This window comes from Aotus nancymaae, unplaced genomic scaffold (genome assembly GCF_030222135.1).
Source record: "Aotus nancymaae isolate 86718 unplaced genomic scaffold, 86718_ANA_hifiasm-v0.15.2.pri h1tg000021l, whole genome shotgun sequence".
Taxonomy (NCBI): Eukaryota; Metazoa; Chordata; class Mammalia; order Primates; family Aotidae; genus Aotus; species Aotus nancymaae.
Genome location: NW_026988433.1, coordinates 20,721,393 through 20,737,474, shown reverse-complemented (window position 1 = coordinate 20,737,474; position 16,082 = coordinate 20,721,393). Strand labels below are relative to the sequence as shown.

The following is a 16,082-nucleotide window of genomic DNA, read 5'->3' as shown; positions in this document are numbered from 1 at the left end:
TCCCTACCTTGGCCTCCCAAAGTGCTGGGATTACAGGTGTGAGCCACTGTACCCGGCCCTAAAGCTTTCTTATTATGACTTCACTCACTGGCTGCCTCCTATAGTACTTAGAAACATATTCCAGATTTATATAATTCCCATATTTATCTGTAAAAGACTTTACAGAGGTTTTTTTGTTTGTTTGTTTGTTTTAAGACGGAGTTCTGCTCTGTTACCCAGGCTGGAGTACAGTGGTGCATTCTCGGCTCACTGCCTCCGTGTCCCGGATTCAAGAGATTTTCTTGCTTCAGCTTCCTAAGTAGCTAGGATTATAGGTGGTACCACCACATCTAGTCAATTTTTGTATTTTTAGAAGAGATAGGGTTTCATCATGTTAGCCAGGCTGGTATTGAGCTCCTGACCTCAAGTGATCTGCCCGCCATAGCCTCCCAAAGTGCTGGGATTACAGGCATAAGCCACTGTGCCTGGCCTAAGGCAATACAGAGTTTTAAAGCAAGTTTTCATTATCGATCTACTTCTGGTTACCTTTAGGTAACCTCACTTGTTCACTTTGGCATTGTTATTTCAAAGTTCACCTTTGTGATAGTGGCAAATGATATAATATCTCTAAATAATGTTGTTGTGGTCTATTAATAAAGAATAGACCATAATGTTATGGTCTATTCATAAAGAAAAATAGGCTTAAATTTATATCAGCAGAGTAAAGTAAGCGTACGTGGAGACTGAAGAAAGATAAATTTCCTGGCAGAACAGAAAAGAAAGTGAAACTATTTGAAAACTTTTATTATGAATTATTTGGTCCTACGAACCCTCTGTCTTTGCCTTTATGAATATCAACATAGAAGTTTTTGTTTTTTTTGCATTAACACTCTTTTCTGTAATATTTTCTTTATTTTACGTCAACTGCCATACTTGATCAGCCCCTTAACACGACTCGTATAAATGCTGCTGAAATAGAAAGCAGAGTTCGAGAACTAAGCAAATTAGCTGAGACCACAGATAAAGTCAAACAAGGCTTTTGGGAAGAATTTGAGGTAAGTTATTAAAACTGTTTTTACATGAGTTGTTACGTCCTATTTTTAGTGGAGGAGAAGTTGGTCTTGTGTTTGGAATTGGACCTGAGAGACTTGAAACTGACGTTCTTTTTTAAATTCGGCCATTGATTGACATGGAACAAGTTGCTGAGAGGGCTTCTTCGAAATAGAAGAGCATTGTGTTCTGAGGGAAGGGAGTTGGCAATGAGTAGTCAGTGGATGCGCCAACAGCTCCATTTGGCTCTTTTGGTTTGGACTGGTGGCAAAGTCTCAAAGAAACAAAAGGATCTAATTTCTCTGGAAGATTTCCAACATGCACTGGGGTCTTTAGAAAGAATCTATAGCTTTAGTGCAGCAAATGAGTGTGAGTTAAAGAAACACCTTGTGGTGGCTTTTTTTTGGAGACAGGGTCTCGCTCTGTCGCTGAAGCTGGAGTATAGTGGTGTGATTTCGGCTCACTATATAGCCTTGACCTTCCTGGGCTCAAGTGATCCTCCCATCTCAGCCTCCTGAGTAGCTGGGACTATAGGCACATGCCACCATGCCCTGCTAATTTTTGTATTTTTGGTAGAGATGATGTTTTACAGTGTTCTCCAGGCTGGTCTTGAACTCTTGGGCCCAAGTGATCCTCCTGCTTCAGCTTCCTGAGTAGCTGGGAGTACAGGCACATGACACCATGCCTGTCTAATTTTTGTGTTTTTTTGTAGAGATGGGGTTTTGCAATGTTGCCCAGGCTGGTTTTGAACCTTTGGGCTCAAGTGATCCACCTGCCTTGACTTGCCAAATATAGTGGCTTTAATTTCAGAGTTCAAATTGATAACTCTGGTAAGTTAAGTGAACTGATTTTTTAAAAATTATTTTTGTTTATCATACTTTAGGTTCTGGGATACATGTATAGAAAGTGGAGGTTTGTTACATGGGTATACATGTGCCATGGTGGTTTGCTGCACATATCAACCCATCATCTAGGTTTCAAGCCCCTTTTGTGTTAGGTATTTGTCCTGATGCTCTCCCTTTCCTTCCCCCGGCATCCCCTGACAGCGTTTGTGATATTCTCCTCCCTGTGTCCATGTGTTCTCATTGTTCGACTCCCACTTATGAGTGAGAACATGTGGTGTTTGGTTTTCTGTTCCTGTGTTAGTTTGCTAAGAATGATGGTTTCCAGCTTCATCCATGACCCTGCAAAGGACATGAACTCATTCTTTTTTATGGCTGCATAGTATTCCATGGTGTATATGTGCCACATTTTCTTTATTCAGTCTATCATCGATGGGCATTTGGGTTGGTTTCAAGTCTTTGCTATTGTAAATAGTGCTGCAGTAAACATATGTGTGCATGTATCTTTATAGTAGAATGATTTATAATCCTTTGGGTGTATACCCAGTAATGGGATTGCTGGGTTAAATGGTATTTCTAGTTCTAGATCCTTGAGGAATTGCCACACTGTCTTCCACAATGGTTGAACTAATTTAGACTCCCACCAACAGTGTAAAAGCCTTCCTAGTTTTCCACATCCTCTCTAGGATCTGTTGTTTCCTGACTTTAAGTAAATTGATTTTTTTCCTGAAACTAAGTTGGGTTGGAGAATGTCCCTGATGGGAATGTGCTGTGTTCCCGTTACACTTTTCTATGTCACTTACCCATTGATAATGTGATTTCTTTCATTTTCTCGTCATCCATTTGACAGAAAACTTCAAAAACGATGATTCTGGAATATTTACCTTTGCAGTTGTTTCCAGCACCTAGCACAGTGCCTGGTATACAACAGAAACTCCATAAATGTTTGTTGAATGAGTATTTACATTTAACTCATGTTTACATCATTTTATTTTTCTGTTCTGTATTATGGGAATGATTATTTTATGCTTTTTGTAGGACTACAATTTATAAATATTTGTGGAATGAATGAATAAGTGAATGACTGCGCAAATAAAGTCCTTTAGCCACAGTATGTCTGAACACTTGCTGAGATAGATATGATTTTCCATTTTTCAGCTGAGGGGCCTAAGGGAGGTTAAGTAAACATACCACAGGTGTTTTTTTTTTTTTTTTTTTCATGAGACAGGGTCTCACTTTGCTGCTTAGACTGGAGTACAGTGTGCGATCATAGCTCACTGCAGCGTCTAACTCCTGGGCTTATACCATCCTCTCACCTCAGCCTCCTGAGTAGCTCAGACTACAGGTGTGCGCCACCATACCTGGCTAATTTTTTTATTTTTTGTAGATATGCGGTCTCACTGTGTTACCCAGGTTAGTCTTGAATTCCAAAGCTCAAGCAATTCTCCCATCTTTGCCTCTCAAAGTATTGGGATTCCAGGCTTGAGCTGCTGTGCCTGGCCCATACCACAGATATTGGTTGAATTCCAGCACTGGGGAGGAGTGCAGAATAGAACATTCTGAGTCGGCCAGGCCTGTGGCTCATGCCTGTAATCCCAGCACTTTAGGAGGCTGAGGTGGGCAGATCACCTGAGGTTGGGAGTTTGAAACCAGCCTGACCAAAATGGTGAAACCCCGTCTCTACTGAAAATACAAAAAATTAGCCGGGCATGGTGGCGCATGCCTGTAATCCCAGCTACTCGGGAGGCTGAGGCAGGAGAATCACATGAACTTGGGAGGCGGAGGTTGTGGTGAGCCAAGATTGTGCCATTGCACTCAGCCTGGGCAATAAGAGTGAAACTACATCTCAAAAAAAAAAAAAGAACATTCTGAGTTTTTGCTTAACATTGCTGAACAGAAACTTGAATTATTCTCTTATCTCAGGTATTGGGTTAGGCTTTGGAGACACTAGTGAAGAAGACAGACAGGGTTCCTGCCTTTAAAGGGATCTTCTAGTTGAGAGAAGGAAAACAGTGATGAAAAGCATCAATGAAAAAGTGATGATAGGCTGGGCGTGGTGGCTCACTCCTGTAATCTCAGCACTTTGAGAGGGTGAGGCAGGTGGATCACTTGAATCCAGGAGTTTGAGACCAGCCTGGGCAACATGGTAAAACCCTGTCTCTACAAAAAATACAAAAAGTAGTCCGGTTTAGTGGTGCACACCTGCAGTCCAAGCTACTCTGAGGTTGAGGTAGGAGGATTGCTTGAACCTGGGAAGTTGAGGCTGCAATGAGCTGAGATCACTCCACTGCATTCCAGCCTGGGCAACAGAGTCAGACCTTGTCCCCCCAAAAACATTTTATGATAAACATAGTGAGTCAGAATTTTGGGATCTCAAGCTCACTATTGCCTTCCTTGTGCCCCACCTGCCTAGATAATAAAAGGCAGCATTTCAGTTGTCATTCATTTCATTATGTTCACTTCATTTCACCTTCATCAAGCCTCATGAGGCAAGATGGGGAGATACAGAAGTTTTAGAAACCTCTCATCAAAATTGAATGGAAGACTGATTTTTCCAAAACTTTTGAGTGCAGAAAATTTGAATTATACGCAAAAGTACAGAGAATGGAATAGTTACAGCAGTATACCTGATACTCAGCATTAACAACTGTTGATATTATGACCAATCTTTTTCGACTATGTCCCATTCACTCTCCCAGCCCTGACTTGTCTTGAAGCAAACTTTTTTTTTTTTGAAACAGAGTCTCTCTCTATCCCCTAGGCTGGAGTACGGTAGCTTGATCTTAGCTCACTACATACAACCTCTGCCTCTCGGGTTCAAGTGATTCTTGTTCTTCAGCCTCTTGAGTAACCGGGATTACGGCATGTGCCACCACACCCAGCTAATTTTTGTATTTTTAGTAGGGATGGGGTTTTCACTATGTTGGCCAGGCTGGTCTTGAACTCCTGACCTCAGGTGATCTACCCGCCTGCCTGGGCCTCCCAAAGTGCTGGGAATATAGGTTGGGATTATAGGTGTGAGGCACTGCTCCTGGCCTTGGAGCAAATCTTGTTTTTTTTTTTTTGAGATAGAGTTTCACTTTTGTTGCCCAGGCTGGAGTGCAATGGCACAATCTTGGTTCCCTGCAACCTCTGCCTCCCGGGTTCGAGTGATTCTCATCTGTCAGCCTGCCGAATAGCTGAGATTACAGGCATGCACCACCATGCCTGGCTAATTTTGTATTTTTAGTAAGGATGGAGTTTCTCCATATTGGTCAGACTGGTCTCGAACTCCCGACCTCAGGTGATCAGCCCCCATTGGCCTCCCAAAGTGCTGGGATTACAGGTGTGAGCCACTGCGCCTGACTGCAAATCTTATATATCATTTAATCTGTAACTATTTTATTTCAAAAAATTATAACCTGAATATCATTATCATATCTAAAACTATTAACAGTAAATCTTTAATATTAACATATATCAGTCACTATTCACATTTTCCTGATTGCCATTCACACACACACAGACACACACACACAGACACACACACACGCAATTTGTTTTTTTTTTCTTTTTAGAGGGAGTCTCACTCTGTTACCCAGGCTGGAGTGCAGTGGTGCACTCTCGGCTCTCTGCAACCTCTGCCTCCTGGGCTCAAGTGATTCTCCTGCCTCAGCCTCCTGAGTAGCTGGAACTACAGGTGCCCACCACCTTACCTGGCTACTTTTTGTATTTTTAGTAGAGATGGGGTTTCGCCATATTGGCCACGCTGATCTCAAACTTCTGACCTCAGATGATCCACCCACCTCGGCCTCCCAAAGTGCTGGGATTACAGGCATGAGTCACCGTGCCTGGCAGGAATTTGTTTGAATTGGGAATGCTTTCTTCTACCTTGATTATGAAAAAATTTCAAATCTGTATAAAACAGATTCATATAAAGGATCCCGATATGCCATTATCAGCTTTATCAATTATCCCTGACATCATTTTTTAAATTTATAAATATTTCAGTATTTGTAGAATCCATAAAAAATGCATCACAAAACCGATCATTGTTCAGATTATACCAATTGTCTTATAATTTAAAAAAATTTGGTTCAGTAATTTTTCTTATTATTGAACACAGTGTTGGCTAAGTCTCATAGTATTTCTGATTTAAAAATCTTAAGTCCCTTTGAATATTTTGATGCCCCTTCCATCTCTCTTTCTGTCTTCTTTCCCTCTCTCTCTTTCTTTTCTGCTTTTCAAGAAAGCAGATCCTTTTTCCTGAGAGTTACTTACAGTGTGGATTTTGCTGAGTGCCTCTCTGTGGTGGACTTAACCATATATCCATCTCTTGTATTTCTTGTAAGTTGGTATATGTGGAGACCTTATTGGATACAAGTTTTCTTTGACAAGGCAACATGTATGGTAGTGTACCAGGAGGTGCTTATGTCCTGTTGTTTCTTTTCTGATTTTCTTAACAGCTCCTGATCATTATTACTTAGATGCATTAATTCATAAGGGACTATATGGTAGAGATATTGTAATTTTATCATTCTTCTTACTTTGTTAGGTTGGAATCTCGCTATAAAAAGCTTTTCATTACCAAGGGTTGATTTCTTTCTTCTTACTAAGCAGTTTTCCTTTCTTTTCTTTTTTCTTTTTTGGGGCAGAGTCTTGCTGTGTTGCTCAGGCTGGTGTGCAGTGGCGCAAACACACAGCCGCAAACTCTTGGGCTCAAGTGATCCTCCTGCCTCAACTTCCTGTGTAGTTGGGACCACAGGTGCATGTCACCATGCCTGGCTAATTTTTTGATTTTTTTGTAGAGATGAGATCTTACTTTGTTGCCCAGGCTGGTCTTGAGTGTTTGGGTTCAAGCAATCTTTCTACCTCAGCCTCCTGAGTAGCTGAAACTACAGGTACACACCACAATGCCCAGCTAATTTTTTTTTTTTAATTTTTATTAGAGATGTGGTCTTACTATGTTGCTCAGGCTGGTCTCGAACTTCAGAGCTTAAGTGATCCTCCTGCCCTGGCCTCCCAGTGTGCTGGGATTATAGGTACACGACAGGCATGAGCCAACGAGCCTGGCCAGATTTTTTTTTTTTCCTGATTTAAAATAGATTATGGGTTCAGTTAATACTTCCAAATCAAACTGAGAGCTTCAGCATTTTTACTAACCTCATTGATCTTACCCATGTATCTCCTTTCTCTAGTGCCAAAAATCCTACTTCTTGAAGCCATAAGATTGCTCACTTTTTAAATCTCACATTACACACAACAGTCTCAGAATAATGTTACTGAAAACAGTTTAATATTTTTTGCAGTTTTCAAAAAATCCTTCAGAGATGTGTCGTCAAGTTACTGTATCGTGCTGGGCACAGTGGCTCATGCCTGTAATCCCAGCGCTTTGGAAGGCCAAGAAGGGAGGATCTCTGGAGCCCAGGAGTTTGAGAGCAGCCTGGGCAATATAGTGAAACCCTGTCTCTACAAAATGAAATTAAAAACTAACCAGACGTGGTGGCACATACCTGTAGTTCCAGCTATTGAGAGGTGGTGGTGAGAGTAGGCTTAAGCCCAGGAGTTTGAAGCTGCATTGAGATGTGATTGTGACGCTGTACTCCAGGGTGACAACAGGGACCCTGTTTTTTAAAAAAAAATATGAAAATATTCCTGTGCTTTAGACTCATTTGTAATTGTCCTTCTTTCTGTGTGGCTATATGCTAACTGTGTATATGGTTAGTTTATTTGTTTCATTTAAAAAATCTCCTTCTGTTAAGCTTCATTTATAATTACACAAATATTGGCTTTGATAGTCAAATTGAAAAAACAAATATATTCAAAGAAGTCTGCCTTCTGTCCTTGTCCTTTCCTTTCTATATTTCAGCCATAGTATAAAAAATTATGGTTTATCATTACATTTAAAAAATATAAGAAGATATTCTCATATCCCACTTTTTCTTAAACGGGATGTAACTTTACATACTTTTTTCTAACCTTGCTTTTTAAAATATCCTGGACATCACTCCATAGTAGTGTCTAGAGATAGTCATCATTCATTTTTTCACTACATAGTAATCCACTGTGTATTTGTACCATAGTTTATGCAACCTATTGATGGGCATTTGGGTAGTTTCCAAATGTATTACAAAGAGGATTATAGTGAACAGCCTTGCATATGCATCCTGTTTTACTTTTGCTGACTACTGCTAATACTAACATTTTTTATGTTTCATATTAAAAAATGGTGGTTACTATTCATCTTTAACTTTTATTATACATTATACATGACTTTGTTTAGCATGCTTTAACCTTTTAGCATATATAACATTTGCAAACTACTTGTTTTAATTAAAATTTTGGTTAAATATAAAAAATAGTGAGCTATTTTGTAAACTAGATATAATAGAATCTTATACTTCCTTGACAAATGATAGCTGAGTTGATCATTTGTGTAAATGACTGTGAACTTAAAAATTACAGCATTTTTAAAATATATTTTTTAAACATTTAAAAATTATTAAAAAAATAGATACACAAAGCAAAAAAAAAAAAAGAAGAAAAATAGAGACAGTGTCTTGCTATATTGCCCAGGCTGGTCTCAAACTCTTGGGCTCAAGGGATTCTTCTGCCTTGGCCTCCTAAAGTGTGAGCCACCACACCTGGCAAAAATTAATTTCTTTAAAACAAAAACATTACAGGTTATCTGGTACCATGGCAACTTCTTTAACACTAGGTTTACTTAGAACAAAGCTTAGGAACAAAGTCAGACTTTCACAAAGAGCTCTTGTGGCAATGGGGTATTTTTTTGCAAATTCCATTGGTGGTGTCAAGATGTGAGCTTAGAAGGAACTCTTAGCCTGACTCTTCTGGCTGTGGAAAAAGATGGTTGGTTTTAAATGCTGACCTGATGATCTCACACTGTCACATCTCAAATTGTGGTCATCTTTTATACATTATTAACAACGAAAGGGAAAAACTGAGTTGACTTTAGAGGGAAATAGAAAATAACGACATCACATCTGTACTCTACAGGTTCTCCATAGAGGTCAGACTGAGGTGGTAAAATTGTCGTGGACCAAATTAGAGCTTTAATGTTTCTTGGAAACTGAAGCTATATCTAAATCACTGATGGCCTGCTTTCTTGATCTCCTGTGTACCTGCTTCCAAATTCAATCTGTTTTAAAAAATTGCCCTTTGAGGTTGGAACCAGGGAAATAAGGCTAAGAACAGAACAAGCCATTATTGAAAAAATTAGAAACTTGGAAGCAGATACTCATTATAATCTAAATCCTCAGAAGCTGAAGTTTGATTCACAATAGCAAGGCATTATTATTTTAGTGATTGTACTTTAGTTGTTTCCTGGAAGGTGATTAATCTGGGATTACTTTCTTCTTACAGTATGCTCTGATAGTCTTTAAAACAAACCAGAACTCTCAATTGCTATGCCATTGGTAATTTAACTCTGAGTTGTCTCTGTGCCCGGCTCCTGGTGTTCTGTAAAATTTTACGTGTCATTTCAGGTATCTCTACCCAGAAGACATTACTTTTGCCTTTGATGCACTTTAAAATGTGAAGTCTCTTGTGAAGCTCTTTGGTTCTTTTCTCCTTTGCTGCTAAAATAAATGCATGTTGATGATTTTCTTCTAGGATATGTTGTGTGATCTAGAGATTGCAAACTCAAGTCTTTGATTTTTTTTTCCCTACAGATTGCCTATTTCTTTTTTTATTTGAATTTTTATTAGTTATTAATTTTTTTTAAGATGGAGTCTTATCCTTTTATTTTCTTTTATTTTATTTAATGTCCAATGCCCACTCAGAGAGATAGAGTCTTATTCTGTTGCCCAAGCAGGAGTACAGTGTGTGATCTCAGCTCACTGCAACCTCTGACTCCTGGGTTCAAGTGATTCTTGTGCCTCAGCCACCCAAATAGCTGGGATTACAGACACACACTACCACGCCCAGCTAATTTTTTTGTATTTTTAGTAGGGATGGGGTTTTTCTGTGTTGGCCAGGCTGGTCTCAAACTCCTGACCTCAAATGATTTGCCTTCCTTGGCCTCCCAAAGTATTGGGATTACAGGCGTGAGCCACCGCGCCTGGCCAGTTATTAATTTTTTTAAGAGATGGGGTCTTGCTGTCTTGCCCAGACTGGAGTGCAGTGGCTCTTTACAGGCACTGTCACAGTGTGCTACAGCCTTGAACTTCTTGGCTCATATGATCCTCCTGAGAGGCTGGAATTACAGGCACACACCACCGTGTCCAACAGATTGCCCATTTGTGATCTGTGTAAATATTTCTCACTTCCTGAAGTATCTGCTCAAGAATGTAAAGAGATGAATAATAATTTTAGATTTGTTGAATTAAAGTTCTGCTCAGATGAGACTGACACTAACTAAATGAAAAGGCAGGTTATAATTCTGTCATTTTGTGCTTGCAATGTGTACATTACTGTACACTTGAATCGGCCCTGTGTATTGTGGCAAGGTACATATTGCATGGTTGTATTGAAAAGGTTTTTGGACCAGGCGTGATGGCTTATGCCTGTAATTCCAGCTGTTTGGGAGGCTGAGGAGGTTGGATTACCTGAGGTCAGGAGTTCAAGACCAGCCTGGCCAACATGGTGAAACCCCGTCTGTACTAAAAAATATAAAAAATTAGCCGGATGTGGTGGTGGGCACCTGTAATCCCAGCTATTCGGGAGGCTGAGGCAGGGAGAATTGCTTGAACCTGGGAGGCGGAGGTTGCAGTGAGCCGATAATGCTCCACTGTACTCCAGCCTGGGTGACAGAGCGAGACTCTGTCTCAAAAAACGAGAAAAGGTTTTTGCCCTCTCTCTGTGCCTGCTCCTCCCTGTTGAGTACTATGGGCCTGAGCTGCCAGCGGGCACTGTGGGCTGAGTCTGGACATTGCAACCAACTGCAAGGCACTGTAGGACCCAAGTTGTGGATGGACCCAAGTTGGGCTTTCTTCTTTCCATTCATCTTCCTCCTCTAACTCCTTTCTGTATCCAGTATCCTTGCTCTCCATACACCTGCTTCATTCTTTTTCCTTCAGTAGATTTTTCTGCTTCTTGACTTACAAACCTTACTTGTAGCCTCTTTCAGATACTGAAACTAGCAACTGTCAGTCTTTGTACCAGTCTCAGAGGTTCTCATTGGCTCAGATGCCACCCATCTCTGGTCCAAAGAACAATGCCAAGGACATGATCATGTAGAACAAAAGTGTCTTCTGTGGACACATGTGGGTAAAAATAGTTTTCAGTGATGAGGGTTGTAGTGAGTTGGGCAGATGTCCCAAAAATATCTACCAAAAACTATAGATAATGGCTGGTGGCAGTGACTTATTCCTTCATTCATTCAGCAAATATTGATTGAACACCGACTCTTATGTCTGGTTCTATTCTAGGTTTTGGAGATGCAGCAGTGAACGAATCAATCTTTATCCTTATGGAGCTTACAGTCAAGTGGGAGAGATAGGCAATAAACATAGAAACAGTTCAATATTCAATCTGTGAGATGGTGATAAGTGCTACAGAGAAAATAAAGTAGTGTAAGATAAAAAGTGTATTTTGATAGGCCTTTACTGTTTAGGTTTCATGGATAAGATGGCATTTGAGCAACTCTGAAGGAAATAATGGAGCCAATCAATATATAACCTCAGGAAGAACATTCCAGGTAGAGGGAACAGCAAGTGCGAAGGCCCTGAGTGGGGGTTTGTTTACCATGGTGCTCAATCTGCACATAGGCCAGTACAATTGGAGTGGATGGGAAATGTACAAGAGAGAAGCTGAAAAGGCCAGGTGCGGTGGCTCATGCCTATAATCCCAGCATTTTGGGAGGCTGAGGTGGGAGGAGTTTGAGATCAGCATGGGCAACAGAGCCAGACCTTGGGTTCTCTACGAAAAGAGACAGGAGGATCGCTTGAGCCCAGGAGTTCAGGGCTGCAGTGAGCTATGATTATGCCACTGCACTGCACTCCACCCTGGGTAACACAGTGAGACCCTCCCTCAAGAGGGAAATGGAGATGGAGCAATGGTGAATGGGTCCCATCATGAAGGGCATTGTGGGTCACTGGAAGGCCTTTTGCTTTTACTTGGAGGAAGATGGAAAGTCTGTGAAAAGTTTTGAGCACAGAAGCGAGGGGATCACTCTGGCTGCTGTGTGTAGGACAGTCTATGAGGGGTAGGTGGAGGTAGGGAGACCAGAAAGGAGGCTGTTGTAATTATCTGAGCAGAAAAGTGATGGTGCTTGGACCAGGGCACCAGCAGTAGAGGTGGTTGGGTTCTAGAGCTATTTTGAAGGTAGAATTGCCAGTATTTGAAGGTGAATTTGATAGATTGTGTAGCATGACAGAACTGAGTCAAGGATAAGATGAATGCTTTTGACTTGAGCAACTGGTAGGATGGAGTTGCCATTTTCTTAGGTGTGGAAGACTGGAAGGAATGGTCTTTTGGGGAGGTGATCAGCTTTCATTTTGGATATATTGAAGTTTCAGCTGCCTGTGAGACATCCAACTGGAAGATGATTCTTCAATGAATTTTATGATATTACAGTTGGGATTGTGCTAGAATGTTCTTGCCTCATTTCTTCACCTGGCTAACATCTCTTCATTCTTGGTCCCCAGCCTCAAGGGCATTTTTGAAAGGAAACCTTCCTTGATTCCCATCCCCATGCTTGAGCATTCTTCCTGTTATATGTGTGTGCATAGCAGCAAATCCCTTCCTTTATAGTACTTATCATCCTTGAAGTTCATAAATAATTTGTGTGAGTATTGGTGTAATGTGCTATGAGTCCACAGAAGCAGATAACATAGGAAGATCTGTTGGAATACAGAGATATTTTATGGCCGGGCATGGTGGCTCATGCCTGTAATCCCAGCATTTGGGAGGCCGAGGCAGGCTGATCACTTGAAGCCAGGAGTTCAAGACCAGCCTGATGGTGAAATGGTTTCACCAACATGGTGAAACCCTGTCTCTACTAAAAATACAAAAATTTAGCCAGGCGTGGTGGCGAGTGCCTGTAATATCAGCTACTTGGGAGGCTGAGGCAGGAGAATCGCTCGAACCCAGGAGTTGGAGGTTGTAGTGGGTCGAGATTGCACCACTGCATTTTAGTGTGGGTGACAGAGTGAGACTCTGTCTGAAAAAAAAGAATAAAAAAGAGGTTTTGCTCAGATGAAACTGATAGGGAACAATAAAGAGGCACCGTTTGATCCTGCTGTTTTATGTCTGCTATTTGCAAATTCCTTTTTTAAATTTAAATTTTTTTTAAGACATGGTGTCTTGCTATGTTGTCCAGGCTGATCTTTATTTTATTTTACTTAAGTTTCTGGGTATATGTGCAGCTAGGCTAGTCTTGAACTCTTGGCCTCAAGTAATCTTCCTGCCTCAGCCTCCAAAAGTGCTGGGATTTCAGGTGTGTGCCACCACACCTGGCCTATGTGCATATGGGTTTTAGGAAAATAACCCAGATCAGTCCATGGACCCCAAAAGACAAGCAGTCCTATTTTGTTCTCTGTAGCCCCAGAATCCAGCTGAAAGTCTGGTGCACAGTAGGCACAAAATAAGTATCTATGGCATGTTGGAGCTGAACTATTTCCTGTATCAAGATAGAGTCGTATTGAATTCAGACCCTATGAGTATATTCATTGAATAGCTACCTGATGCTTAAAATGTATGAAAGAATGTTCTGGGCTTTGCTTTGAGATGTTCCACTTTGCTACCCTACAGTTTGTGTTTATATGGATCCCCTGTTTGAGGCACGGTGAAAGCACAGTTTAAGTCTCATCTCTACCAACTAAGCTAGCTGGGTGGATGTAGGATGCACATTTTAGTCTTTGAGATTCCTGCACCCACGTGCCCAAGAATTGGTAGTGCTGAATTTCAGAAATATTTTAGTTTTTAAATCTTTTTTAGATTTAAAAAATACCGTAATACCAAAAAACCCCTTAAAAGCCCCAAACAAAAAAACCCCATACAATACCTTATTAACTGTTATTTTTTCCTAGGGCAGTAAAACTTGTTTCCCCTTAGTAATTTCTTCCTTTTTTCTAAAAGCCCGGCTTCTGTTATGCTAGCCTCTTTTCTCTGTAGTGGTCCGAAGCTGTTTCAGCTTGCAGTAGCATTGTGGCCATTTCACTGACAGCTTCATAGATGTCCCGGATTCCACTAGCAGCTCTGCTAACTGATGTGTCTCCAGGAGAAGCTAGTGTGTCTTCACATCCATAGTCCAGTTTGATTGCTTTAAAGTGATTACATCCTGCTTAGGGGAACTATAAATTCTACTTCGAGATGGTTAGGTTTTATGGAAACAAGACTTTAACTGCACCCCAGAGCTGTGTCTAGAATAATAATTCTTATCGGCAATCTCCAGTGGAAATAGTCCCCTTGGTGACTAAGCAATACCACAGTGAACAGAACCCTCAAGCAGGGCTCCAACTTCATGCTTAAAAATGCTTCAGGGTGGCAGGCTTGCCGTGTAACCAGGATTTTTTTTATCTACTCCTGAGTTCCCAGACTTAATAGAGGAGCTGCTACCTTCCTGTGGGTAGAACATTTCAGTGGTTAGAGGTTTTATTCCATAAGCTAACTGTTACATTCTGGAGAAATTCCTTTCTTTCTGTTGGAATATTTCTTTGTCTTTTATTTTTTATTTTTTATTAAGATGGGGTTTCACCATGATGGCCAGGCTGGTCTTGGACTCCTGACCTCAGGTGATCCACCCACCTCGGCCTCCCAAAATGCTGGGATTCCAGGCGTGAGCCACCGCGCCTGGCCATTTCTTTGTCTTTTGTTCCTTATCCCCCTGCACCCTCCATGGTTTTTTTTTTTTGTATTGTTATTTTTGTGGTAGAGTCTCACTCTGTTGCCCAGGCTGGAATGCAGTGGCGCAATTTTGGCTCACTATAGCCTTGACTTCCTGGCTCAGGTGATCCTCCCCCCTGAGTAGCTAGTACTACTGGCGAGCGCCACGATGCCTAGCTAATTTTTTCTATTTTTAGTAGAGACGGGGTTTCACCATGTTGCCTAGGCTGGTCTTGAACCCCTGGGCTCAGGCAATCCACCTGCTTCAGCCTCCCAAAGTGCTGAGATTACAGATGTGAGCCACTGCATCTTGTCAGTGATTTCATTTTGAAGATGAAGAAAGTGACTCCCAGAGGTGAGAAAGTTGCCCCCAGGGACATGACTAGCAAATGGTTGGCTGAGGTTTGAACTTGGGAACTTTTGACTCCACGTCTACCACGCCATGCTTTCTTTCATTCAGCCATTGAGATTCTCCTGCCCAGTTCTTAAGGCCCCCACTGTTTTTCTCACTCTCCCCATTTCTTCTCCTTTCCCCCCACTTTGTAGCTCACAGCTTCCAGACTCACTGCCTGGTCTCCTTCACTCTCTTGCATGCTCACTGGCTTCATGGCCACCTTTGCACTCACCTCCCACCACCCTTTCCCAGCTTGCTAGGTTGCCTCCTTTTCTTCCCTGTGCCCATCTAACTTTTTTACCTGTTTGCAGCTTCAGCTTCTCCCAGAAATCTACTTTGGTTAATTTTGTGGATCTCCTTAAATTCCACAGTGCATAATTAAAAATTACCCACTTAATTATAGATTTGCCTTGTAGTATTTGCTGCTGTTTCATGTGTCAGAACCTGTTTTCCTCCAAGGACCATGCCTTTTTATTTATTTATTTATTTATTTATTCATTCATTTTTGAGATATGGTCTTGCTCTGTTGCCCAGGTGGCATGATCAGCTCAATGTAGCCTCGAATTCTTGAGTTCAAGGGATCCTCCTTTGTCAGCCTCCAGAGTAGCTGGGACTACAGGCATTTGTCACCATGCTCGGGAAATATTTCAGTTTTTGCAGAGATTGGGGAGCGGGTCTCACTACATTGCCCAGGCTGGTTTCGAACTCCTAGCCTCAAAGGATTATCTTGCCTTAGCCTCCCAAAGTGCTGGGATTACAGGCATGAACTACCATGCCTGGCTAAACGATGCCTTTTTAATTTGTTTTTCTACCTATACCCCACCTTGTTGGAGGTGAGTGGCTTACAGCAGGCACCTGGAAAGGAACCACATTTTGGGTTGGTTTTATTCCCTGTGGTGATTTGCAAGTCATGTTGGTCAGTTAGGACCGTCTAGGACCTTCTTCAGGGATGAGAGCTTCCAGCTGCTCTTCATTCCTGGATGGTTCTGTGGACTTGTGCGGGAAGAGCTGCCCAAGCGACAGGCTTTGCAATGTGGTAAACAAATCCCTCC

The 16,082-nt window shown here is 41.5% G+C and overlaps 1 protein-coding gene across 4 annotated transcripts in view; it reads left to right on the top strand.

Moving 5' to 3' along the window:
* Window positions 1-16,082, top strand: part of PTPN11 (protein tyrosine phosphatase non-receptor type 11) — a 95,537-nt gene that overhangs the window by 34,026 nt on the left and 45,429 nt on the right. For all 4 annotated transcript variants that reach the window (XM_012469033.3, XM_064379805.1, XM_064379804.1 and 1 more), the window contains exon 6: window positions 921-1,034. In XM_012469033.3, coding sequence (XP_012324456.2) covers window positions 921-1,034 — 114 coding nt within the window. The remainder of the gene's footprint in view (window positions 1-920; window positions 1,035-16,082) is intronic.